Source organism: Poecilia mexicana, unplaced genomic scaffold (assembly GCF_051168715.1).
Source record: "Poecilia mexicana isolate PSO_F unplaced genomic scaffold, ASM5116871v1 scaffold_1, whole genome shotgun sequence".
Taxonomy (NCBI): Eukaryota; Metazoa; Chordata; class Actinopteri; order Cyprinodontiformes; family Poeciliidae; genus Poecilia; species Poecilia mexicana.
Window position 1 is genome coordinate 7,284,946 of NW_028263370.1, and position 26,901 is coordinate 7,311,846.

Genomic DNA, 26,901 nt, shown 5'->3' on the forward strand with positions numbered 1-26,901 from the left:
TCCCCCGACCCGCATGACAAACATAGAAAATGTTCAACTTGTTAAATCTGTTTTATTGGAAAAAGAAGGACAGGTTTGCTACATAACTCGGACAATAACCTCTTTTTCTGTATTTGATTATAAAAAGGTGAAAGAATACATTCAGGGACGCACAATACAGACCACAGACTGTATAAAATTCCTTCTATAAAGCCTATGATACAGATATTATGCTTAGTAGTACAAGGTGGTACAAAACTATCACAGCAGAGGTTATGCTAACCTTTAATTGAACATGACAGCATGTTTTACAGTTGATTTTTACTGAATAGCGTCATTGCAACGCAATCATAACTGATACAATCTTCAACTTTTACTTCATATTTTTATGAACAAAACAAAAAGAAATCAAAGGCAAAACAGCAGAAAACGAGCCCATAAACAGTTCAGTATAACCAGCTGTAGGTATAAAAAGAAGTTGGGAAGAAAAGCTGAATTTGGTTAGAAAACATATTATGTGACGGAGTGGCTAACGAAACGAGATAAGGCACAAAGGACTACAGGGTAAGAAACTACAGTTAAATCTAAGTCAGTAGTTAAAACCTAATCTAATACAGAAAACAATACATTTCTGTGTTTTTGTAGTCTGCAGCCAAAAACATACAAAATAAAATATAAAAAGAAAAACTACACCATGAACGTGTCGGTAAATGCCTATCTGCAAAATCAGATGAAGGGGAAATTAGCTGATTGGTTCTCCAGGACCGACGCTGCTTTTCAAATTTGAAATCAACTTGCAGGTTTGGTTTCTGGATCACTTTTAACTTGGACGAGTCGAGTCAGAAGGGAATGGTTCAGTTCTTTTCATCAGAACCTCTCTGGGGAAAAGAAACCTCTCTAATGTTCAATAAGCCTTTTCCCCCCCCGCCATCACTCCTGCCCACCCTCAGCGGTGGAAATGCGGTTGTGGTGCAGAAACAGGATAGCGTCCAGACTTTCGGGCGGAATGGTGGACCTCTTCCTGTTTGTGGTTCTCCCCGGTCCTTCCTGCGCGAAGTCCTGCGCGGCATTTCCCGCCACCGCCGGAGCGGCCATGTAAACCCGCGCCACCGAGGCCAGCAGCGGAAACTGAGTCGCCTTGGTCCTCCACCACTGCAGCGGCTCCACCCCCAGCGAAGCCCCTCTGTCGGCTCTGAAGACAGACATCTCCATGTCGACGGACTCCTCCACGGAGCTCTGCCTGCTCCTGGGGGTGGAGCAGAACAGGTCGCCCAGCAGGAACTCCATGCCACTGAGCCCCGCGTGGCAAGAGGGGTCCGACGGGTCGCCGCAGTCGTCGTTTTCCCCAGCGTCGCTGAACTCATCTTCCACGATCAGCTCTCTGAAGTTGATCGGGGGACACTCTTTGAGGCGTTTGCTCCGCCGCAGGATCTCGCTGTCTGACTCCGGGGACACGGGAGGGGAGCTTCTCTTCATCTGGTTGGCTTTAGTCCCTTTCCTGTCCTCCTTGGCGATCCTCACAGCCTCCTGCTTCAGCCAGTTGAATGTGGCCACCTGCTCCTGCAACATGAGGTTAAAACAGTTCATTATCCTTTGCAGGAAATTCATCCAGGGGGAAAAATAAAAAAAAATTAAAAAATCTAGCAAATTGGGGAAGACCTAATGTCGGAGACCAATGTCACCATGTTGATCCGGACTAAACACTGAGAGAATCCATGAGCAAATTTCTTGTGTTTAAAACTTCAGGATAAGCAGACGAGGTGACCGAGTTATTTTCCGGCCTCCAGGAACATAAAGTAAATTTATCTTAGAAAATCTGCCCAATCTGACATTTTTTTTCGCAACTTACCTTTTTCGAAAATGACCTTTTTTGTTTTTATTATGCTACTACTTAATTGATTTCTTTGCAATTATTTTCAGATGACCCATTTATAAAACAGAGTTTGATTTCAACAACTAAAATTGACTAATCACAAGAAATTCTGCTCTTTCTAAATTAACAAAAAGACAAAACACAATGAATAATCAACAATATTCATATTTTTTGTTTTTTTTTTTGTTTTTTTTCCCCATCAGCTTAATTGTTAAAATAATTATAGAAAAACCCTTGAATTGAATAATATTGCTTTTTGTGTAATAAGTTCAAACAATTTACACACTGACGGCAATAAATTAACTTTCAATTAAATATACCATCAGACCACTAAAAATAAAATAAAAATTGTATTTTTCTTTTATACAGTAATGTCATGTGGCGATCCAAACAACAAAGGGAAACACTGCCATCTGCTGGCAGAAAAGTATACGGTAAGGCACAAGAGATCATTGCTAAAAGTGGATTTCTCCATCTAAAACATATAAATGGAAAGTCAAGTGGAAGGAAAAATTTATTAGGAAAGGTATTTGAAAGAAACAAAAAAAACTAAACAAAGCTCACCTTCTCCTCCATGAAGCCCAGCCCATGAAACTGGGGGTCGAGGGAACATGCCACGCACAGTACCCTGTTCACCGCTGGGCTGTCGTAGCAGCTCGCCAGGTTCCGTCTCATCATCCGCTTCACTTCCTTCAGGATGGACGAGGAGTCGCCCGGCCGCGGCACGAGGTGGCGCGACAGCAAGCCCGTGAGAATGGGTTTGATGAGGGATAGACGAGGGAAGGCCTCTTTGGCCAAAGTCCTACAGGCCACGTCCAGAGGCTTGAGGACCAAGCAGAGCTCCTCCACCACCTTCCACTCGGAGCGCAATGAGGGGAGGCTCGTCGACGACGTACTGGAGGCGGAGTTCGCCTGGTAGCTCCCCAACGGCTCGTTGGCCGTCTCCTCTCTGGCCATGCATTCTTCATTAATGTCCTTTATTATGTCACAGATTAGGCTCTTGTGTTTGATGAGAGAGTTCAGTAATGGATAGAGCAAATTCCAGGTGGGCTGGCTGTGAGCCCACAGCTTGACCCGGTCCTGCTCCGACTTGGTCAGGCTGTGCAGCAGCTTCCGCGCGTGATGGTGGTACAAGCCTCTCTTCTGAGCTGGAGGCAGCAGCAGGGTGGAGAGAACGCCTTGGAACTGGCAGAGGGTCTTGAAGATCACAGGGTGCAGCATCACCTCCTCAACGCAGCCCTGCACGGCGCTGAAGAAACATGGGACAGAGGGGAGGCCCTCGCTGAAGTGCTCGGCGGACACCTGCGGTTCCTCGGGCGACGCAGAGTCGTCCCTCTCTAAAAAGGTTGTCGAATTTGGGTGGGGGAGGCTCCCTGTAGCCTCCACCCCCTTCTCCGTCTTTATGGGCCGCAGCCTCATCCTGTGCTTCCCCTCCATTCCCAGCAAGACCAGGTTTGGCTGGCTGACCCCCCACTCCTGCGCCATCTCCTTCACCTGCGTCTCCACCGCCTGGAGGTTTAAGTCTTTTGCTCCACTCTCCTCCAGTTTTTGGGTGGCCAGAGCTAGGTTGTGAGGACTGAAGTCACAATCGTCAATGTAATGAGCCCAGAGGGTGAGGTAATGTTGGCAGCTGTTCTGCCAGCTGTGGAGCCAAACGTCCACGCTCAAAGTGACGAAGTGAGAAGCTGCCCTCTGGAGGTTCGGGGGTCGCCCGCGCCGCCGGGGCTCGAACTCGATGGGAGCGGTGTAGTCGCTCATCTCCTCGATGTCGGTGCTCGCGGTTTTCCTCCTCAGCAGCTGGACCATGTTGATCTTGGCCTTGATGTAGTGGTCTCTGAGGATGGTCTGCAGCTGCTGGGAGGAGAGCGGCTCCTTGTAGGAGGGCAGCAGCGTGTGCAGCAACTGTTTGAAGCCTTCTCCTTCCACCAGAGTTGGCGACTGGAGATCCTTGATGAGGAAGCTGGTGATGGCATTAGTCACTTGAGAAGATGTCGCCACATGAGAGCTGGTGTGAACGCCGCCGGGAGTCATCACAGGAACGATGCGCTGACCTGTCAAAGGAGACAAAAACGCGTTAAAATGGCTAAGCGTCGGCTGAAAGCGTTGATAAAATCTAAAGGATGAAGTGTGGTTGTGTTGTGGGATCAATCCTATCCTGGCCATGTATTTTTTTTTGTCACCTGCTGCCAGGACGCGATCCTTGGTGATGTCTCGAGGTTTGAGGTGATGCTTGATGGTCAAATGGTTCTGGAGATCTGCGGCTCCTCCTCCACAGCTCACACGCTCCATGCACAACTTGCACACCGCCATGCTTCGATCCAGAGGCCGACCGGTGGGATCCGGCTCCAAACCAAAAAACTGCCAGGCGCTGTGCTGGTGGGCATTTGGGTGGCTCAGTAGCTTCTCGCTGCCAGGCAGGAAATCGTACTTGTCGGTCACACTGGAGCTGCTGTACACAAACTGGTTCTGGATGGCCGGGGGGAAGGCAGAGCCCGGATCACCGGCCGCTTCTGCGTTTGACACCGTCGTCACCTCACTGATGACCGGCATGGGGCTCTGTGATTGGCTGCTGTCGGACCAAAGCGAGGTGCTGCTCGGCTCTGGGAGGGTAACCAGCTGGACGTCCTGCAGGAGGCGCAGTGCTGTTTCCTTGTCTCCAATTTCACATTTTGCATTACCACCTGTAAAAGCCGATAACACTAAGTTTAGTCCAGTCAGCCTAAAGTTGGTAAGGTGAAGAAAAAAAAAAGAAAAAAAACACAAACAGTGCAGGAGCCTTCTCAATAAATTAGAACATAGTCAAAAATAGTTTTAGTTTTGTCCAGCAGTTCCATTTAAAACATTGAACCTCATGTGGACACATTAAACACAATTCGAGCACTTATTTCTGTTAATTTTGATAATGGCTAAAGAAACCCAAAATTCTGTTTAAAGCAAATTAAGCCTACTTAAAGTATATCCATGCAGGATATACTATATACAAACACAATACTTCTTAGGGAACTTTATTTTCCACAAATTACTGCATCAGCCTGTAGCTCTGTTGATGTGCCAAGAATGTCAGAGTTGTTTTATGAAATATTCAAATCTTTCTCACACTGAATTTTGGGGGGTTTTATTAGCTGCGAGCCATAATCTTCAGTTGACAGAGACAAACAGTAAAATAAAATGTTCTGTGTGCAACACATCTAGACGGTACATAAACTATTGTCTGAAATAAATGAACTTTTTTGATAACATTCCACTTTTATGAGCTGCCCACATGCACCAGATCATCCACCACGGGACATTAAGCCCGTAGATGAGAACTCACTCATGCCTAGACCCAACAGGGAGGCGTAATCCTTCCCGATCCAGACTCTGAGCTCCGCTCCCTCCGAGATGGACTGGGAAACTTTGTAGTAGATGTGACGGTAAAACTGGAAAACCACCAAGTTGTGTTCGTCCTCGTTGCTCGTGTATGATACATATCTGAGAATACGGAGCAAACATCTACAGTGAGTCGTGTTGGCTGACGGGGGAAGGTCGGCGATGTGATATCAATAACTCACCTCATCCAGTTAGATTTGTTCTCATCAGATGCATCAACATAGGTGAAAGCAAAATCATCTCTGATCTAGAAAAAAAAAAAGATTTTTTTCAGTAAATGTGTTATAAATGTATTTTATCAAGCACAAATTTGTTTAACTTTTAAATAAGGTTTGAAATTACAAATTGCAAATCTTTAGGGTTAAATTTAGGATTAAAATAAAGAACAAAAAAATTAATAAAATTCTACTTCTGAAAGCTTACGCGACATTTTTTCCTGCCAATTTTCTGAAATATTGTAAATATTTATTGTCATAATTAAAACGCACTTGCCAGCTACTAGAAAAGTTGTTTTCTAAACTTTACAAAATGATCCCGTTACATAAAATCTTGCGGGTGTGTCAACTTACAGCCCAGGCATATCTGAGGTTGCTCGGCATTTGTCCCTTGCACACCTCCCCCAGAAAGGGCCCAAACAGGACCCCCTGCTGCAGCTGGCACTTGGCGTACACCTTCAGCTCCATCTGTTCCTCGCCCGACGACGCCCCATCCGAACGGAGGGAGAGGCAGGCGGGCAGGGACAGCATGGCCCGGGAAGGGCCGCCATGGAGCCACGGCTCGCCCGGCGGGACCACCGCATCGGGAACGTAATTGGAGGTGGTAGGTGTCTGGAGTAGCGACACATCCTCGTTGAGTTCTTCGTGATTGAGATCTAGAGCTGGAGAAAATACAAACAGCATCATCATGTATTTGAAATGAACTTCAGATGAAAGCTGCAAAGCACTCATGTAAAAAAAAAAATAATAATTAGAATATTTCATAGATTTTTTTTGTAGCAACTTTATAGACAAAACACGGCTTTCTGGGGGAGATCTTCTAGATGAGCTGAATTGTCTGGGTATTCCTCTGCTTCAAAACCGCCACACACCAAACTATTTTTTATTTCTAAAATAGCGCTGACAAGATAGAAATGTAAAATTTTTTAGAACATTTATAGCTCCTAGGATGGTGTTCGAGTTCCTGCTACAGGAAAACTTAAGGGTATTCCAGCATCTTTGCACAAATAGCTAGTACATTTAACTGGTTTGTGATCTAATCTATATCACAGTTAAAGTGTTGGCTTCATGGAATGCAGCAAGAAAATTGTGGTCAGTTTAGAAGGCAGCATCCAGAAATCTTTTTTAAAAATTCAATGCCAAAAGAAATCTGCTTGTAGTCGCCATCCAGGTCAATATGCCATGAAATGCAAATCCCACAATGGCCCTGCTCGGAAGTAAAAAAAAAAAAAAAAAAATCCATACTGCTGTCTGCTGCCAGATCCACCGTGTGACTCAGGCCAGCCAGTGAAATCATTCCCTGCATTTCAATTATTTTTTTTTAGGAGCCATGCTTACTGCAGTCCCTCAACCTCCAAGTTGGACACAGTCCATGCCTGATGCTTCTAATTTTTTTCATCTCATTGCTGACCTTGGTTCAGATTAATCTTCTCTTCAATCACCCATCAGTAGTGACACAGACACCATCAACATGTATGTTGAGATTAGCCGACATACAGCCTGCTTTTCTATATTCGGTCTATCAGCATGAGATGGTTAATATGCTGCAAACTGAGATTTCCTTGGATTATGTCATTGGGTGCTACTATGGTAACGTGGATGATGATTTAACATACTAAAAATGGAATTTAAATGCTCAAAAATGAATACAAGTGTAGTTTCCATAAAGTTTTAACTGACAGAAGAATTGTTATTATTAGGGTTAATTGAATGTAGGATTATGCAAGAATAGTCATTAGAATCAGATGTTTTTCCAAGAAATTTCATTTAAACACTGAATTTTTACCCTGTGCAATAGTTTGTATGATTATTGCACATAATCAACTCATCATCTGATGAGTTCATTAACTCATCAGATGATTAACTGATGAGTTGATCAACTGATGAGTTGATCAACTGATGAGTTGATCAACTGATGAGTTGATCAACTCACCAGCAAAAATGTTTTTTTGTGAAACTTCATCTGTAAACATGGCAACCAGCTGATGACCAAAACCAGAGCAAATAGAATAAGACCAAGTCCAGCAGGTTTAAGTCAATCAAATTTCACCAAAACAATCTAATTTATTATTTTTATATTTATATTATATATTTATAAGATAGATTGTAGACCTGAATCAAAAGTAAATACTTTAATAGAGGATATTAATATAGAGGCATCATAGTTCAGCTGCCTCAATATCTTCAGAGTTGCATCCAACGGAAAAGATCAACTGGTTACAGTCTTTGCTCCCACAGTGTTATTTTGCTGTGCGTTTTAAAGGATTGTTGAAGAACAAGGAGAAAAGAAAAAAAAACTCTGGCTGTTGACGTTTTATGGGAGTTGTTTTACTAGAGTCACGTATGTCTAAATGCGACTGGATGATATGGCTGAAAAACGTTATCACAGTATAGTATCGCAACAATGAATATTCATAATTATAGATTTTTTTTCTTTTTGCTTTAAATCCCTGAAATACTGCCAAACTGCTGACAAGACCCTCCCATGTTTTCCCCCCAGTTTCTCCTTGAGCAGTTGGACTCCAATTTCTCCCCTTACTGTACAGCTTTCCCACTGCCTTCATCCCCCAGAATGCTGTGGAGTTCTGCATGGGGATTCAGTGAAATTATTAACCATTATATCAGACGTATTTTCTATTGACATATGATTATTGATATTAATCATACGTCTATCGCAATATTAATGATTTATTGCAGATTGAAACCGTCTTGTTTGTATCTTGTTCTGCTGCCGTCTAGCCCAGGACACTCTTGGAAATTAAATGTTTAAATTAAATTAAATTAGCTTTTTTATTTTTATCTTTGTTAAATAAAAGTTAAATGGAAAAAAACAACGTTGTCTTCTCTACTTTTCGAAACAGGAATGTCATGCTTGGTGTAGCGTCATTCAGAACTCCTACTTCCGGGATACAAGGATAGCAGCATCAGGAATGCATTCATTTCGGCTATGATGTCATTTCCAGATCTGAGCTCCAATCTCTCGGTTTCAGAGGAAATTCTATGTAGTATAAATAAATTCTAATATGCTTCGAGAAAATGGCGACATATGTATGAATCCACTCCAGGGCGGTGGTGTGTAAAATGTTGATGGTGCAGCAGAACACCGCGCCCCCTGCTTAAAAATGATACCAATACAGGCTTGGCCAAACGTTGGTGTTTTCTTTAGTTTGCTGCACGTGCTCAGCCGTTTAGGGAATACCATAGCAACTAGGTAAATTTACGCTGTGCGCAGGCGTAGCACAATGTTTTACAAGGTGCACCATTGTACAATTTACTGGCAAACAAAGAAAATAAGTTACAAGTCAGAATAGAAAATGAAATAAGGACAAAATACAAACTCCAATACCTACATTCGGCGACCTCCTTGTAATCAGTTAGGGATCCTCTAGGAATTTAACACGCAACTTGTTCAGAACCTCTGGGTTCGTCTACATCTGCATTAGTTAGTTTTGATGTTTCAAAGTACGATGAATATTCTAAATTCATTTCTCAGCTGTAAAGACACGTTTTATCCGTGTTACTTGTTTGCAACTTTAACACGACCACGCTTTAGGGCCATTCAGCAACACATCGAAATACAGAGCAGGATTGCATCTAATGTTTCATGCTCGACTTATTATGTCAACAGAAAAAGTGCTGGTGGATGTTTCCAGCAGCTAAACGAGGCGCTAAATGTAGCGTTATATTACCTTGAGGCTCCAGGGAAGATCCAGCGGTCGCGGAACCAATGCTCTCATTGAACTCAGTTGGATGTCGACGCCTCAGATGACTCCTTAAATTCGTGGTGTTTCCCTTTGCGCACACAATCTTTCGGCATAAACGGCAAACGACCTCGTCGGGATTCAACGGCCGGCCATTTTCCCCAGCTTTATAGCCAAAATAAAGCCACACGAATGACTTTGCTCTCGGCTTGATTACGAGATCCATGTTTTTGCGGCCCCCTTTTTCTGCAGAGCGGCTGGCTGGCTGCAGAGCTGCAGACAGAGCTCCGTGTGGTAGAAGTGTCCCCAGGGGAACTGCGCCGATGTTTTTAATGTGCCAAAGTAACACTGATCCAGAGGATCGGGTTTCTGCGGGAAACCCTGCGCATCGGTGTATTGTTCAGGATTCAGTCTGAACAATCCTCCAGGGCGGAGTGACGAAAAACACAAAAAAATCCAGTTAATACTTCATGGTCTAGCTGCTCTATTTCTATGTTTTTACGTCTTTACGACTCGACCAACGGCAACACACAGGGACAGCAGAGGTTGCCAGATAATGCTCCCAACACAGCTTGCATAAATGCACTAAAAAAACAACAACCAAAAACAAATTAGAACAGGAACAAAAAAGCCCTAGAAAGTTAGAACTGAATTCATTTAAAACACAGCATTTATTCATGAAACAAGTCCAACAGGTTTTGAATTTTCCTCTTATCTCATGTGGTCAGTGATCTCTCCTCCCTTCCCCCACTGCTTCCCATTTAAATTGCCCCTCACACATTCCTAGCAACATGTCCTCCTCATTAGGAAATAGAAACAACCCCCACACTCTTCTACATGCTAAGGTAAAGCCAGAACCTGCTCAAAGGGCAGGTGATACTGAAGCACCTCTGAAGGCGCTTCAGTATCACATACCTGATACTGAAGCAATAACGGCGATAATTTGTCAATCTTTGGTTAAATTCAGAACTATATCAAGGAACCAGCACCACATTTGTTCTCATTGAAAACTGGATATCAGGACTGTCCAGGATTGGTACATCTATCAATAATAGACTGGGTGGGAGGTAACAAAGCTATTTCAGACATTAATATGAATAATAATTAGTAAGGATTTAATTACAAATACCCAAAACGATATTTCAAAAATATACCAAGAAGGTGATGCGGTACCTTTTAGATGTAAAGGAGGTTGAATGGAAAATTATAACTTGCACTTGAATTTGGTGCTCTGACAATTACTATAAAACATTTAGTAGATCTTAAAAAGTCAAAAATCATTATGCCCCCTTTACACTTCTTTTTTTATTGGCTCTAGTGGCCTTTATTTGATGGTAAATTGACAGGAAGGTGGGTAATGAGAGAAGGGGGAAGACATGTGGCAAGGGTTACCAGGTTGGGAATTGAACCTGCGATGCCGCATTGAGGACTAGGGCTTCCATATGTGGGTTGTGCTTAACCGCTGTGCCACCACAGCACCCCTACTTTTGACATTTCTAAATTAAATCCAGTAGGACAGGTGGGCACACAAAATACTAAAGTAAGAGTAGCATTACTTCAAAGTATTTTATAAATAAATAAAAGTAACAAGTAGTCTAAGAAATTACCCAAGTAAACATAAAAATAAAAAGTATTTTGCTAAATGTCTACTTGAGTAAAATCATTATATAGTTATACAGTTGAAACCAGATATTTACACTCACTTTATAAACACACAACCATCTTTTCTTACTGCCATGTATTAAATCAGGCTGAATTTACTTTCCTGTCTGGATTATATGTGCTAAATACCAGAAAGAGAGAAATTGCTGAAAATATTTTCAACATCCATCAAATTCGAAAGTTTTCAGACACTTAAGTTGCTATGCCGTTTAAAATATGGGAAAATCAAGATTGTGTTATGGCTTTGCACATTTCTGATAGGTTCATTCACAACATTTGAGTTAAATAGATGCACACCTGTTGAAATACTTAAGGGAAACGCCTCAAACCGATTGTTTACTTATGTGGCAAGGGATAAAGCAAAAGAAAATGGCTAATACATCAGAAAGAGAACTGTGGACCTCCTCCAGTCTGGTTCATCATTGGGTACAGTTTCCTGATGCCTGATTGCATTTTCTTTAAACATTAATAAACATGTATTAAAACAACTGGGATGTCCAGACAACACACTGTTCAGGAAGGAGATGCTTCTGTATCTCACAGATTTACATGTTTTTGTGAGAAATGTGTTTTTCAACCCCATAATTAAAGTCAAATACTTTGTGACGATGCTTGCTGAAGCTGGTGAGTGGTTCTTTATCAGTTTCTCCTGAACTTTTCAACATTTTGTCATATTAAAATCCATCCTAAACCTCAGTGTATCGTCTTGGGGTTTGTATGATAGACCAACACTAAGTAGTGCACAGCTATAAAGTGGAAGGAAAACGCTGCACAGTATTTATATTTTTATAAATATATATATAAAAATCTAAAAAAAAAATCATGGTCTGCATGTGTATGCAGCCCCTTTTACTCTGACTGTTCTAAATGAAATCCAGTAAGTGGGTACAAAAACTATACTAAAGGATAGCTAAATATATTTTTTTCTTAGGTAAATAAAAGTAAAAAGTAGCCTAAGAAAATAAAAAAGTCAAGTAAAAAAGTTAAAGTATTTTGCTAAAAGTCTACTTAAGTACTGAGTAACAGATCATCACATCTGATTTAATATTTCAAAATGATAAAATGACGTCATCAGACAAAGTTATGTGTAAATTCAGGAACTTTAAAGAATGAAAAATGAATCAAAAATAAATAACATATTACAAATACATATAAAAGGTAAGATACACTTTTTTTTACTTCCAAACTTGGAAAATTGTTGACAAAAAAAAAACACATAAAATAAGAAATCTCACTTCATAAACTATGGCTATATTTAGGTATGTTCATTTTTAGTTGAAAGAAATTGACATTTATATATATATATATATATATATATATATATATATATATATATATATATATATATATATATATATATATATATATATTTTTTTTTTTTTATTTAGTGTAATTATATATATCATCCAGAAATTTCCCTCCGAATAAGAGTAGCGACATTTCATAATACAGCAACTGAAGTAAAAGTAAAAGCATGGTGCAGTAAAACTAATAATGTAAACACAACTACAGTACTACCCACTTCTGTGTCCAATGCTGAGTAACTGGACAGCCAACAGGTTTCAGAGTTCAAGACAGTTAGCCACATAAGTAGCTTAAATTCATGAAAAATTTAACTTGTGTGTATAAGTTCATATTATAAATACAGCTGTTTTGTGAAGATCTCAGATGTATATTAAAGTTGTGTCTTGTTTTAGTTTTGATGACCCAATGAAAGCTGGTGTGATGCCCCAAATGTATTAACACCAGCCTTGTGTTTTTGCAAATAGAATAACTTTCACAAACCAAAAACGATGCTGGTTTGTATAATCTACACATATCAAGGTTTGAGTTGTTGAGGTGATGTAGTTTTTAAGCAGGACTCCATTTGAGCATTCTGGGTATGCTAGTTTTTATTTGTATACATATTCTTTTTTTTTTTTTCCAACTAAAACTGGTTGGTTCAAGGTTGTCTCGTTAGCAGGTGCGGTGGAGTAGCCCTTTAATCTAGAGCTGAATGCCAACTTCATGTTCTTGAAACTTTATTACAACTACTCTGCATCTGCACAACGACCTGGCAGAAAGGAGGCCTGTTAGGTATGCAGTTACAGTTTAACGACAAAATCTTCATGCACAGTTAATATTCCATGCATTTTAAGAGGGAAAACCTTAACAATAGGCCGAAGAGTACCTTGAAATTCAAACGAAGCACCACCAGCAGTCGCGAAGGAAGTGAGCTCATAGAAATCTGCGCGATGGCGCCGCGATAGATGGCTCCTCAGATTGGTGGTGTTTCCTCCTTTAGCGAGCACTATTTTCCGGCAGAGACGGCAGATGACCTCCCCGGTGTTCAGAGGCTGTCCCTTCTCATCCGCTTTCAGGCCAAAGTATGTCCACACCACAGATTTGCTCCTGGGTTTGGAGATGAGGTCCATGTTTCTGTGGTTCTTCTGTGCAGACTAGCCATGGAGCTGCTGCCAGAGCTGCAGCGTGTAGAACAAGTACCGTTGCAGGAGTACCACTACTTTCAGTAGGTGAGTATAAAATTCAAACCAGACTAGCACATAACCGTCACATAATGTATAATGTAACCGACATCCGTTGTTCAGGATGATGAAATGTCAACATAAGGGTTTGGGTGCTGATCTAGCCACTGTACTTCTGTGCTTTTACGCATTTATTTGTCGACATACGTCAACACCATGCGATCACTCAGGTTGCCAGGTCCACTTGTCAACACAACAGCACGAAATACATGTGCAGATGTAAACAAACTCAGACTGATCGACACATTTCTTTAATGTTTGCTTTAAGAACCGAAACATCAACGGTTTTAGTCCTTAATTTTTCTATATGGAAACGTTAAAGTTTTAAAATGCTGTGAAATGAAAAAAAAAATCATTGCGAAAATTGAAAAATAACATAAAAGCAAGAATGTGTTTGATTCTTGTTTTGAAATATGACATTGAAATATACCAATTATATTTTCATTCTGGGAATGGGATGTGTGGCAAAACACAGATGAATAGAAAAAGAACCTGGTTTTATTTTTTTTATACTTAAAATATTAAAGACATAAAAACTCAAACAAAGAAAACCCTCAAAAAGTTACCTATTTTCTCATATTCTCAATATTAGCATACTTCACCTTGAACTAGCAAAACAGGTTATGGGCTTCTTTATATTGACAAAACTGCCCACATATAGTGAAGGTGTTTTCAACATTGAGCTCAGAGTGCAATAAAACTCCCAACATGTTTCGTCTTTTACACTGATGAGTTAAAGTGGTTTGATTTATTTAAAGCAATCCTGTGTTTTATTCAAGATATCTTTGCAACTGTGAGATGTGTGTTTGGGTTCTTTTTGTTCAAAAGTGTCTTTTGGTAACTATCACATGGATGCTGTTTTGTCTCAGTTTCTTTTATATCCTTGAATCAATAATTAAGCAACTGTGTTTCGGAGCTTTAGATGTTGTTTTGGTTCTTTTATGACCTCCCAAATGAGTTGTTCGTGCACTCCTGGAGTGATTCCGGTAGGCCACCTACTTCTGGGAACAATCACCAATGTTATATATTAACTCCATTTGTGCATAATGCCTCTCCCTGTGGTTTGCTGCAGTCCAAAAGCCTTAGAGATTGCTTTACAAGCCTTTTCAGACAGATAAATGTCAAAGACTTTATCAACTTTTGGAAGGAAGATGAAGTACTAGTAGTACTTGCTCATTATCTCTTCTGCCATCATCTGTTGGGGCAGCAACATCAGAGCCAGGGACCTATAAACGTTCAACAGCCTGATAAAACAGGTTGGTACTGTTCTGTGCATTACTGTGGTAACTCTGGAGATGATGCAAAGAAAGATTCTTCATAAAATCAAGTAAATTTTGGACAACCCTGACTATCCTCTTCATCAGACTGTCTTAGGAATACACGGTACCTTCAGTCAGAGGCTTCTTCAGATATGCTGTAACACAGACTGCTACAAGAGATCTTTCCTGCCAACAGCCATCATCATCTACAATAACTCTTTTGAAGAATCTAAATTAATGAGTTACAATGACATTTAGTTTTCCTTTGGAATCTATAAAGTATTTTTGAATTTGAAAAGGTAAGTAGGCTTACTTCGGGTTTATCATATAATCCAGATAATTTGACTTGACTGCGATTCCATATATAAAACTTAATCATTTTCTGAAACAATGTAAAATGTGAGTTTATAACTTTGAAGTGATGCAACGTCTTTCTTCTTTCCTTATGAAAACCATATTTTATTCCTCATTCATGTACAAAAGCGGAGATTCAACATGACTAATGTAGGTATAAAACTCAAACCTGGCAACCCAGGTTTACTGTGCTGACACTTGCTGTTTGATTTTAAGCTGACACATACATTTTGTAGGTCAACCTCAGCGTCAGGTAAGCCGCTAAACCGAGCGTTTTGCATTCTTTTCTATAGTCGTAGGAGCTTCTCTTAAATTTCAAACACGCTATGTATCGATTTTGAATCTCTATCCTTATGTCAATGTAGCGTATTTTGTGGAAGCTTCGTTGTCCTTCGGATGCAGGCTTCGCTTTATTTCGGGGTTTGCGGTTACTAGTCTTTTCTGGTCTCAGCGGCTTCCCGTATGGAGCTCCGTTGCCGTGGTTACAGCGTTCGAACGCGGTTAGGTTCATAACGGCTAATTTTAGCGCCGCAAAGTTGGTGTAAAAAGCAAAGGAGTTGGAGGGAAATGGCCTCCTGCCTGGTTCCAGAGTTCCCCGCCGTCGTGGCGGCACTGGAGCGTCTGAAGGACCTGGAGAGAGAGCTTAGAGAGGACGAACTCCCGTTCTCAGACGAAGGATGCGTCCACCTCACGGCCATTACAGAAGCTGTAGCCGAGTTAGAGGCCACAAGGCGAACTGTCCGTGAGCTCTTGGAAGTGGAGACAATAGAAAACTGCAAGCTTAGATACAAGATTATAAACATGACTAATCGTTTGAGGGATGAAATCCTGAGAGACAAAGCAGCAGCCCGGGCTGTTAACGTCGAGGAGATAGAGCAGCTCCGCAGAGAGCTCAGTCTATCCTTTCAGATCCTACGCGAGAAAGAGAATAAGCTGCAGGAGCTGTTAGAAAAACACAAATTGCTTCAGGGAGAGAGAGATCGGGTGAGTGCTGAACACAAGGAGCTGATCGTCTCTCTGAATGTTCTGGTCAGCCTCAGATACAGCAGGCAGGAGCATCTGGACGAGACGCTGGAGCAGACAGAGCAGTTGAGAAACTCCATCGTTGATGTTGAGCAGCAGAAATTGTCCTTTCAGCAAAGCGTGGCTTTGGAAAGGGAGAGGTTCTCTGAGGAAAATGAGGACCTGGACAAAAAGATGGCCTACAGGATGGGACAGGTTAAGCAGCAGAGGGAGGTGGTTGAGAAGATTGGATTGGAATTAAAGGAGCTTAAAGAGAATAAAAATGAAATGGAAAGCAAAATAAAACAGCTCTTTCGGCAGACGACTGAAGTGCAGGACAATTTGCAAAGTTTGAAGATGTCCCACTTTAGTTGTGAGCAACAACTACAGGAAGAAATGCTGCAGAACAAAGAGCTGAACCAACAGATAGAGAAGCAGAAGAAGCACACCGAAATGCAAGAGGAAGCCTTCAACCTCACCCTCAAAAGTCTGCAAGAGGAAACCATTGGAGTGGAAGACGGACTAGAGAAGGCTCTGGCTGCCCAAGTGCTCCTCAAAGAATCGCTGGCCTACTATTCTAAACTGTGCAAGCATCAGCTTGGAGTGGAGGATGAGGTCCGGGCCGACCATGAGTGGGTCTCCACAGAGCTGGAGCGCTCCCGGCTGCAGCTGGAGGAGCGCATTGCCTCCATCGTCAAGCACAACAAGGATATCATGGAGATGGAGAAGATAATCCAAGAGCTCCTGGAGGACGAGCAGATCAACAGACGCATTGCTGAGTCCAGAAAGAAAGAGCTGCTTGCCGATCTGAAAGAGGTGAATTTCAAAATCAAGCAGTTAGAAGAGAAAATCAAGCGACTCGACAGGATCCTGGAGACTAAGAAGAGAAGGCAGCAGAATTATGAGGAGAAAATGGCGTCTGGTATACACAGCAACAGGGAGAGGTATGAGGCGCTGCTGCAGGAGCGGGCTGCGCTGCTTGAGCAGTACCCTGACAGCGAAGATTTTGACTTGATGCTCCATCAGATGGCTCTACTGGAGAAGGAGAACAGAGAGACCCAGAGCCTCCGCCAGCAGGAGGTGGATCAGATCATCGCGGAGATGCAGGAGATCAGTAGGAGCATCGAGGAGAAGGAGAGGGAGCTGGAGGAGCTAATGAAGACGCTGAAAGAGGTGGAGAGAAAGTGGAGAGTTGAGAAATTGAGGATCGATGAGATTCGCGAGCAGAAAGACGCGCTGACTCGGAGGAAGTCCGAGTTGGAGCAGTCCATCCGGGACATGGCGGAGCGCACCAGAAAGCTGCTGGCGCCCAGAGATGAGATGAAGGCCGAGCTGGAGGAGCTGCACAAGTCTCACAGCGACATGCTGAACAAACAGAGCTCAGTCCTGAGAGAAGTGGAGGTGAACATGTACGGGCTGACTCTGATGCTGGGGCAGATCAAAAAAGAGAACAGCAGGCTGCAACTCTCCACCAGACAGATGATGGAGGACATCAGCACCAGCAGGCAGGAGAAAGAGAGGTACCAGCAGGAGGTCCAAGAGTTCAGCAGCAGAACAGAGGCCCTTCTCAAAGAGATACAGAAAGGATTTAGACAAGATAACTCTGTGATTAAAGGCATCAAGAAGAGTGACGACAAACTGCTGTCGCTTATGGGTTCGGGGTTGAAAGAGCTGAAGAACAGGAACCTGCAGCTGATGAGCATCAACACGCTGCTGCACCAAGCGATGCTGGAGTTTAGCAAACGACTGGGAGATAAAGCAATAGAGCGATGGCAGCACTAACAGATTGTGCACCATACATCTTCACGCATCACAAGACAAACCTGCCTACACTGTCAGTACAGGAGACGATCAATAAACGAGAATAAAAACAATGATAAGATGTGTTCTCTATTTGTCGTTCTGCAATATTTGTGAAGTTTAAAGAATATAAATAAAGTCTATTTTTAAATTAATAATTTTCTCTAAATCCATAGTGAAACAGTTCTAACATTGTCCAACAACGTTAGTCATATACAGTATGTGTTATACCGTTGACTTTTTTTTTTTCTTTTTCAGTGCATTAATTTAGAATTGGAGCACCCTCTGTTTTTTTTGGCAACTCTTAAACAGATTAATAAAACTCAGAAAATAAATACACTTTTAATTGTTTCATTTTCTGACTCTGGTCTTTTGTGAGCTTCAGGGTTATTTTTAAGACGGGTAGGTATTTTCTTTTTCTAACATTTGCAGCTCAAGACATATGTCTTACTTGTCTTTCCCATTTTTGCAAAGTAAGAAACGGGCACATGCTTTACACCATTTATAGTAAATAGAAGATTCTAGATGCTATGATTTTCTTAAAATTGTTAAGTGTGCATTAGGGGTGAGCTTTTGCAGTATTTTTTATTATGATAAACTTCTTATCGTGATAGAAATTTTGATGTATTTTCACAATAAATTCGAATTAATGATGTTTAAACTCTCCAAAACTATCCGTCTTATCTGGTGTCCTTTAGAAGCGCGTTCTAAATGGGTACGTTTCTCTAGAGCAGTATTTGTGCTTGTGGGACTTTGATTGCTGTGACACGCAGTCACTGCCGTACAGGTAGCTTCCTGTAATTTGCTCTCACCATTTCAAACACGCTTCCCTTTTCCTCACCACAACATGATACTATGCTGCCACCACCATGTTTCTGGGTTAATGTTCGTCTCTATGAATAATACCTCCATCTCTTCTTGTCTTGTCTTGTCAGACGTCCCAGCTGATGTTCACCGTGTGATTCCAGCCAGCAGATGGCAGAACAGATCCGGTTTCTCTCCGCTGTGACCTTGCCCTGCTTCTAGAGGGTCAGTTAGTTCTTTACCCCCGCTCTGAGCTAAAGCATGCAAGCGCTTGCTGAATGAGCCACGGTGCTTTTCTGTGGCGTGTTCTGGCAGAACTAAATCCTGGTTAGGAGATAAAACAGGCTTTGCTGCTCCAGAGTTGAACTTCAAAAGAAAGGGATCTCCTAACTCTTGGAAAGAAGGTGGGTGTTTGGAAAACAAGAAGTTGACTTTGCTGTGTATTTGCACTTCTGTCATCTTGTATATCAGCTCAGACTGAATTGTATATTTAGAGAAGCTTCTTGGATGTATTCCATACATAGTGTCAAGGTGCCTAAATAGGTGTGTGGCATAGGTGCTACAAGCTTTTTCTCCCTATGGGGCTATTGCTCCATAAACTCAGCTTGTTGCTGTTGTCATTCTGCAGCTTTACTGATACATGTTTCTTATTAAAATCTGCACCCCCCCCCCCCAGATTAATTTATTGTTTGAGCACACAGCATTTCTCAAACCTTTTGCTTTGCTGGGTTTCTCTCAGATTGTCTTAGTTCTATTCAGCAAGCACTGACCTAAATACAGTAATCGATTTTTACATGAGATAAAGACAGCTCTGTTTCCTTGTGACAGAGTGCTGGAGCCAGATTTACTAAGACAGCCACATGATCGTCTCTGTTTATGTTGCATTGCCTCACTCAGGCTGCTAAGGTCAAAGAGTAAAGGGGCAACGTAACACCGCAGACCGAACACATCCGATCTGATCTCTGCTCACACATCCAGCACGGATGTAGAAAAATATCGGAGCGTTTGCGGTTGCAACAATATGAACAAATTTTGGACGTCAATAAACAGCAGGTGGATCAAGTCGAGGCTAACCGTATATTTTATGGAAATGTTTTCCCTGCAGCTTGTTGACTGCTGATAAATATCATGTTTATTTGTCACTTTGCTATGAGATTGATACACAACATTGTTAGCATGTCCTTTATGGGCGTGGCAGACTAAAAAAACAAAAACAATTCCCTAGTTCAGCATATATGCTGTATGTTACAGCAGCGGTCCATTTATTATAGGATCCAGAATAATTTATTTTAGGATCAGGCAGCTGGTGATCCGTGGTAGACAGATATAGATAGGTTTTGTAGTGCGTTGTTAGGCACCTGAACAATGGAGAAACAAGAGCAGATTGTAAAGTTTCATTCTGAAAACTATTTAAACAGCAGAACAAAACTGGGCCTTTTAAGTTGGATGAATTTATTCAATAAGGAGGAAAAAATGTCACAAAAAAATAAAGCAAGGTGCTGCTGTTTTCATTAAGTGGCATTTAAATTATATCATAGTGTAGTTAGACAATTTGTATGTGAGGATAGTTATAACAGAGCTCTTCCTTCCTACTGCTTGCTTAACAGGTTTTGTTCATGAAATGTTTTTAAATCACTGTCATGTCTTTGGCTTGTTTCAGTTTTGCTTCACCCTAATAAACATATGATCTAAATGATAGATAATATGCATTTCTTTGTGAGAGATAAAACTTATAATAATAATAACTGAGCACAAGAAAAAGGTTTTTCTGTATTTTATGCAACATATTCTGTACAACTGAACAAAAAAAAAACATTATTAATGACATATAATGCATAAAATACTTGTTGCATAAGTGTGCAAACCCTAATACGAATATTTAGTTGAAGCACAAAATATTCCAACTTTTCACCTTTGGACCCCAGTTTTCTAAAGCGTAAGTTTTATAAACAGCCCTGCACATCACTCAACCAAAGTGAAGCATGGTGGTGGCAGCGTCATGCTCTGGGGGCTTCTTCTTTCCAGATGAAACAAAGGTTTTTGCAGTGAGCTTTGGATGTTACGCTCTCTCTGATCTGCCAGAGAACTGAAGTTGAAGGCTGATTTTTATGTGAGGCTGACCTCGAGAGGAAATGTGGCGTTGCGTAGATCAGAACAAAATTAAGCAGAAAATCTTTTAAATCCCTTGAACAGTGTTGAGAACAAGCAATATATGTCCTTCCAGTCAGAAATGCAGAGAACCTTTTCAAGTTTGTGGCCAAAGGTCAAGATGCAGCCGCATAGACTGAACACAGAGATGGGACCAAAAGCTGCTGCAACAGAATGTTAAAGTGTGACTACGCACACAGTTAATAAGCAGGTTATTACGACAACTTTTTTTTACTTTTCTCTCTCTATTTCCCTCTGATGGATTGGTCTTTTGGTTGAAAATCTCTCCTCATGTTGGAAAACATTTTTAAATGATTTGTCACGGTCTATTTCTTTCACATGACCAAAACACTTTTTTTTTTTTTTTTTTTTATACACCTTAATTTAGATTTGAGCAAATTGACAAATCTATTTGTCATTATGAATGTCTATTATGAATGTCTCCCAGTGTTTTACAACAATAGATAATAGGTTATGCGTAGCTAAAGTTAATTTCACTCATGTGCATCAGAGCCTTCTCTGTAAAACGTACAATCTGATTGTAGTACTACTTGTTCTTAATGTTGTGTTACCTGATCGCAGCACTTTGTTTTCTGCCTGGAGGTCTTATGGCTCATCCCTGAAGCATCTGAGTCAACGTTGTTCTGAATCGGCTCCAAGACTGGCTCCCTGCTGGGAAAGAAGCCGCTCTGGTTTTGATTAGATGTTCAGAGATATGTGAAGGTTGCTGAAACACAGTGACCAGTCATTATTCATCAAGAACAGTTAGTTCTCTGTTGTTGTTTTAGTCGACTGTTTGTTCACACACAACCACATAATGAAAGTGCCCGATAAAGAACGTAATATTTTCATCTGAATTATGAGAATTAAACTGAAGCAGAACAAACAAAGAACTCTGTGTGCTCAATAAAACCGGGAAGATGGAGCACATCACCCCAATTCATAACCTAAAGTCATAACCTACACTGGCTCCCTGTAGCTCAAAGGATAGACTTTAAAATACTGTTGCTAGTTTATAAATCACCAAAATACATTAAAGATCTGCTGCTGTTGTATCAACCTCCCCGACCTCTCATGTCTTCTGGTTCTGGTTCTGCTCTGCATCTCCAGAACCAGAACCAAACGTGAAGAAGCAGCATTCGGCCACAAATCTGAAACAAACTCCCAGAAAACTGCAAAACAGCTGAAATATTGATTGATCGACCTTTTCACACTCACTGTAAACAGAATTATTTGATGATTGGTTGAAACAAGACAGAAAACTCTTCTTTGCAACTCAAACTCTGACAAATTTGATGGAGAGTGCCGGAGAACATCAGATTTCAAGAAGTGCGCAGCGTCTCAATTGTATTTAGATCTGGACTTTGATTAGGTCACATACCCCCGGGTGGATGTTTAAAGTCTTGATGAACTTCTGCCTCCCCTTTTCTTCTATTATTGACCTGCATTTAGCTCAGTTCATCCTTCCATCATCTCTGATAAGCTTCACTACCCCCGCTGGGGAAAAAAACACTCCACAGCATAATGTTGCCATCACCATGTTTAATGCATTGGGACTTTATGTAACTTTCTTTCCACAATCATTTTCTTCATGCCATCAGTCACATTTGTGGAATGCATCCCTGCCGGTTGTCCTGTCGATGGTTTCTTTCCTCTGAGCTTTTCTGAGCCATTTTGCTTTAAGGACAGCCAATAAAGCTCTTTGAGAGCCGCAACTTCAAAAAGTCTCCACTGTTGGACCCAAATCTGGGGCAACAGAAACAAAGCAGAACATTGTTGCAGACAGTTTAGCCATTTAACAAATAACAGTTCATTATTGAATCTACTGCACTGGGAAATTTAAAATAAAAAAATATATATTTGTGTTGTTTTTATTAATATGAACATATAGTTTGGCATTTCCAGTACTCTGTAAACATTCAGATTATGTCTAGTTATATCAGTGTGGAAAAGTACAGTATTCAACTTGGAAAAAGCCAGCTGTATAACAACGTTGGACTTGTTTTTGGAGTTATGTGCGCGGCATTACAAAACAGGGGTGGAGGTAGACGATGAAAAAGGCCTGGCACGTTTTGCGCACCTGTGCCGAGGCTGTTATGCAGTCTTGCAGCATTATGTTGATTCATTACACAGTAACACACTGAACCAGCTCAGCAGCATGTGAGCTGCCAGGTGTCTGTGACGCCGGCTTCCTGATCTGGAGGCTTTAAAGGCGGCGACGAGACGAGAGGGCAAGCGCATCCCACTCTCATCTGTGAGGAGGACGGTTGCATTTAGAGGAGAACGGAGAACGTTCTAGTGAAGTGCTGCGGCTGAGGACAGTGATGGAGACTTTAGGTGAGTCGGAGCTCTCGGGTGATGAACATGTAGCAGATCTGATGTGATCGTTATCTTTAATAAACCATTCACCGGATAAAGGATTTAAAGTAAAATAAACAGAAAAAAACGTGTCCTCAGGCTGATCCTAGTACGCTTTTATGGGATTTTACATAAACAATTATATTCCTCTACAAGGTTTACATTCAGCTGTTCTCTGTGGAAGAACAGCTGGAAGAAAACTGTGAATCAGAAGATTTCCATTCATGTCCAATTTCTTACAATGAATTCGGTCAGATGGTTGTATTTAGGTTGTTTTTATAAACATCTCGTTTAAAAATTATATTTTATTGCTTTAAGTCCAATAAAGATCGTAGAATTTAGATTAAGAGTGGGTTTGTGTAAAGGTTGCCACCCTTTAATTGTAATTTTAATGAAAGTACCCTACTAACATATTGGCCGAATCAAAAGCTCTCTACGCTCACAAGCTGATGTTGAAACGACTACAAAGATGAACTTTGACCAGTTTATTTATTTTTTTATCAAATGAAATTTTTCCCCCTCCCCAAAAAATACATGAACAAAATTTTCAAATGCTGTCGAAATTGATAAAATAAAAAAAAAATGTTTTCAGATGATGAAAGGCGTTTTGGACGTTTTGCAGCTGTTATCAGTGACCACATCTGTGGACTGGCGTTTATTTTTAGCATCCCATGTCTGTCTTTGCTTGAGTTAAAAGACAGAAAAGGACAACTTACTGTTCAACTCAATACTGAAGACTGAAGGGAATCTTGTCAGTCCTGTTGATCTGAGTGACTGAGGAATGTGACAGGTGTCCGGATTTCAAATGGGCAGCTTGTTTTTGTCATTTTTACCTATTTAGTTTGGTGTCGCCATTCATTAGAGATAAGTGTTTTTTTTCTTTTTTTAATCATGCACCTCTAGTTTTACATCATGCAAAGTTTTTCCTAATCCACGTAAGGAGTTGAGACATTGGCAGGTTTTCCAACCGGACACATTGAGCGTACATTTATATCTACAGATTGAAGTTGTAAAAGTCCAAACATGAGGAGGCGTCGTGTCCTGAATGTCTAGACATGAAGTCAGGGCTACAATGGGTGTGAATGGAGTTGACTTTCAGAAGATGTGTGCTGTTGATTCTTATGTTGCTGTAAGTCAGAATATTTTGGGGGTTTTTCCAAGTTGATTAATGAGACGTAACACCCAAGTCTTCAAAACCATGTCCCAAATCTTTAAGTGTAAAGAGCTCATACTAGTATGATACACTTATTACAAATTTTTCAGATTTTTTTATGACTTTTCCTTCACTTATATACTTTTTATGGCCAAATGAAGTTAAGTGTTTGACCAGTGCCTCATTTGAGCATGTAAAAGTCATATTACACAAATATTGTTTTCAAGAAAGTACAAGATTTATAAAAATGTAATAAAACACATATTCTTTTTTAACTTTGTGCATGACATTTTGACACTGGCAGGTTGTTGTATGACTGGTTTCTGGCAACTAAGGGCATCGGGCTGACACTTTAAATAGTTCACTCCCAGTGAGATTCCCAGGTATTGTTGGTATTTCAGGAAGCCGTATAGAAGACTCAAGCTTCTATCAATAAGATTTTAATTTGAATATGATCTTACTTTTAGTCTAAATGTTTTGTTAGATGAATTTTATTAAAAGAGGAAAAGCTGTCAGCACTGCTGAGACTGATTTAATAATGTGTTATTGCAGGATTATTAGAGAAATTCCCATAAGTATGGAGTCTATTAAGGTAGAAAGGTAAGAATGTCCATAAACTCTTTATAAATAAAAAGACCTGGCGTTTGGTCTTTTTATTTTATAAAGCTCACCAGATGTGAAGCTCTGAACTCGCCTTAAGAACTGAGAATAATCCAGAGGTTTTTCTAATTTCAGCGTGGCGGCTCCAGCGGTCTTGTTGAGTTTTTCTCTGATGGTAATCATGCGGGGGCTTTCTCTCTCCACTAGTGTGTCCGATGGGTGGAGGAGCCACCAGGCTGTACAACACCCTGACTCAGACGTTCAGCGGCAGCAGCTCCCCCCTGTCCCTCCCTCCATCCTACCTGAGCCCCCACCAGCCCGCTCTTACCAACCTGGATTCAGATTTCTGCCTGGTAAACAAGCCTTCTGCAGTTCTAAAATGCTTTATTTTATTTTGTTTGTTCATGACGTTGGTTATATTGGTTACACTTTTCCGCCTATAAAGCCGAACACTATCTGTTGTGTGTTTCTGGGCGCAGCAGCAGAAGAACTCCCCCGTATGCCCCCTTGATCCAGTGGAGCTGCTTCAGCAGTGTGAAGAGGCCCTCAGGGACCGACCTCCTCACCTGCAGAGAAACTTTGTCTACATCGATCATGGAGACGACGTTGCCAGCGTCCCCATCAGGGTGATGCAGTGGAACATCCTAGCCCAAGGTAGACTGATTTTTTATTAGCATCAGCTCATATAAAAACATGTTTATTGAGGAAATGTGCATTTCACTTTAATTAGTCTGAACTGTGGAGTTTTTTTTTTTGTTTTTTTTTCCATATCCTAAGAGACGTTATCTGAGAGGCTGCAGCAGCACTCTGAGGCTTTGCTTCACTGTCACGAACCTTACCTGCTGCCCCCTAGTGGCCATTAAAGCAAAAAGCCTTTAACATTTTGTGACATTTTAACTATAATGAATGTTTCAGAGGTTTGTTGGAGAACATTAGTGAACAAACTACACGAAGACAGGATTTAAACCGGGTTAGTGTTTCAGTTAGGGGTGGGCATTTATTATATCAATTATTGCTATTGATTTGATGTTGTCATAATAAAAACCAATTAATGACTTTTAAAAGCTGTCCATACTGTCCGGTTCGTTATTTCTAGTATTTTCTCCAGTGTTTCTTCAGTGAGTGTCATTACACATCAATACATTTGAAAATATGATTAAATGCAGTTAGTGAGAATGTATGACTGGTGTCCTAAAACAGCATATTACAAAGGGGTGTGTTTTACTGGGCTGTGATTGCTGTGTCATACATTCACAGCCACATTTACCTAAAAAAAAAAAAGAAGTTAAAAGTAGGTTCAATCATCACTTTTATCGTTATCACAATAGTACCACAAAATCCTGTGATAAAACTTTTAGTCCATATTGCCCACCCATATTCTGTTATTTAACAATGGAAAGGGTGTAGCATTTCTGGTGCCAATGACATGTTGGGGAAGACGAGCATTGATCGTTTGCTAAGCAGTGACTCTGGATGAGCTGCAGAGGTTCACAGGTCAGGTGGAAGTGACAGGTTGCCATACAGAAACATGTAGCGGTGGTCTTTGAGTCTGGAAACCTTTCGGTGTGTCTCTGCGGTTTTTGGCAGCTCACACCTTCCTCCTTCCTCTGACCCTCAGCTCTGGGCGTAGGAGTTGACAACTTTGTCCGGTGTCCCTTGGAGGCCCTCAGCTGGTCCCGAAGGAGGAGCCTCATCCTGGAGGAGATTCTGGCCTACCGACCTCACATCCTGTGTCTGCAGGAGGTAGACCACTACTATGACACCTTCCAGCCGGTTTTGGCTAACCTGGGCTACAGCAGCCATTTCTGTCCGAAGCCCTGGTCTCCATGCCTGAACGTAGAAGGCAACAGCGGTCCCGACGGCTGTGCCCTCTTCTTTGACGAGTCCAGATTCGAGCTCCTGGACAGTGTGAACATCAGACTCTCTGCCATGATGATCCCCACAAATCAAGTGGGTAACATTGGTCACACTTTATTTGAAGGGGTGTGCATAAGACTGACATGACACTGTCATGTTCATGACATAACATCTGTCATGAACATGAAGGAGTCTTTATGAATATTTATGACATTTGTCATGAAGTTCATTCGGTAAATGAC

The 26,901-nt window shown here is 41.2% G+C and overlaps 3 protein-coding genes across 7 annotated transcripts in view; 2 read left to right on the top strand and 1 right to left on the bottom strand.

The window, feature by feature from the left end:
* Positions 1-32: 32 nt before the first annotated feature.
* On the bottom strand, positions 33-13,243 carry LOC106931156 (E3 SUMO-protein ligase ZBED1-like). Of its 2 annotated transcripts, none has more exons than XM_015009111.2 (7): positions 12,970-13,243; positions 5,791-6,098; positions 5,404-5,468; positions 5,166-5,323; positions 4,033-4,533; positions 2,417-3,903; positions 33-1,539 (listed from the first exon to the last, which is right to left on the bottom strand). In XM_015009111.2, the coding sequence occupies exons 1-7, from the start codon at positions 13,211-13,213 to the stop codon at positions 910-912; spliced, it is 3,393 nt and encodes a 1,130-aa protein (XP_014864597.1). In that variant the 5' UTR covers positions 13,214-13,243; the 3' UTR covers positions 33-909. The 2 variants fall into 2 exon arrangements, with proteins under 2 accessions (XP_014864597.1, XP_014864598.1); XM_015009112.2 differs by lacking the exon at positions 12,970-13,243 and adding an exon at positions 9,126-9,447.
* noctb (nocturnin b) overlaps positions 13,107-26,901 on the top strand; it is a 14,963-nt gene continuing 1,168 nt past the window's right edge. The window contains exons 1-6 of one of the 4 annotated variants that reach the window (XM_088001661.1): positions 13,107-13,165; positions 13,237-13,312; positions 18,675-18,768; positions 25,010-25,155; positions 25,282-25,456; positions 26,421-26,752. In XM_088001661.1, coding sequence (XP_087857787.1) covers positions 25,018-25,155; positions 25,282-25,456; positions 26,421-26,752 — 645 coding nt within the window. In that variant the 5' untranslated portion in view covers positions 13,107-13,165; positions 13,237-13,312; positions 18,675-18,768; positions 25,010-25,017. The other 3 variants (XM_088001617.1, XM_088001581.1, XM_088001532.1) reach the window with 3 other exon arrangements.
* Positions 15,204-18,616, top strand: LOC106931157 (uncharacterized). Its single transcript, XM_015009113.2, has one exon. The coding sequence runs from the start codon at positions 15,505-15,507 to the stop codon at positions 17,719-17,721; it is 2,217 nt and encodes a 738-aa protein (XP_014864599.2). The 5' UTR covers positions 15,204-15,504; the 3' UTR covers positions 17,722-18,616.

Coding starts and splice junctions, on each gene's coding strand:
- LOC106931157 (XM_015009113.2), top strand. CDS start 15,505: ATGGCCTCCTGCCTGGTTCCAGAGTTCCCCGCCGTCGTGGCGGCACTG.
- LOC106931156 (XM_015009111.2), bottom strand. CDS start 13,213: ATGGACCTCATCTCCAAACCCAGGAGCAAATCTGTGGTGTGGACATAC. Junction 5,469..5,790: donor ACCTCAGATATGCCTGGGCT/GTAAGTTGACAC, acceptor TTTTTTTTCTAG/ATCAGAGATGATTTTGCTTT. Junction 1,540..2,416: donor TGGGCTTCATGGAGGAGAAG/GTGAGCTTTGTT, acceptor CTCATGTTGCAG/GAGCAGGTGGCCACATTCAA.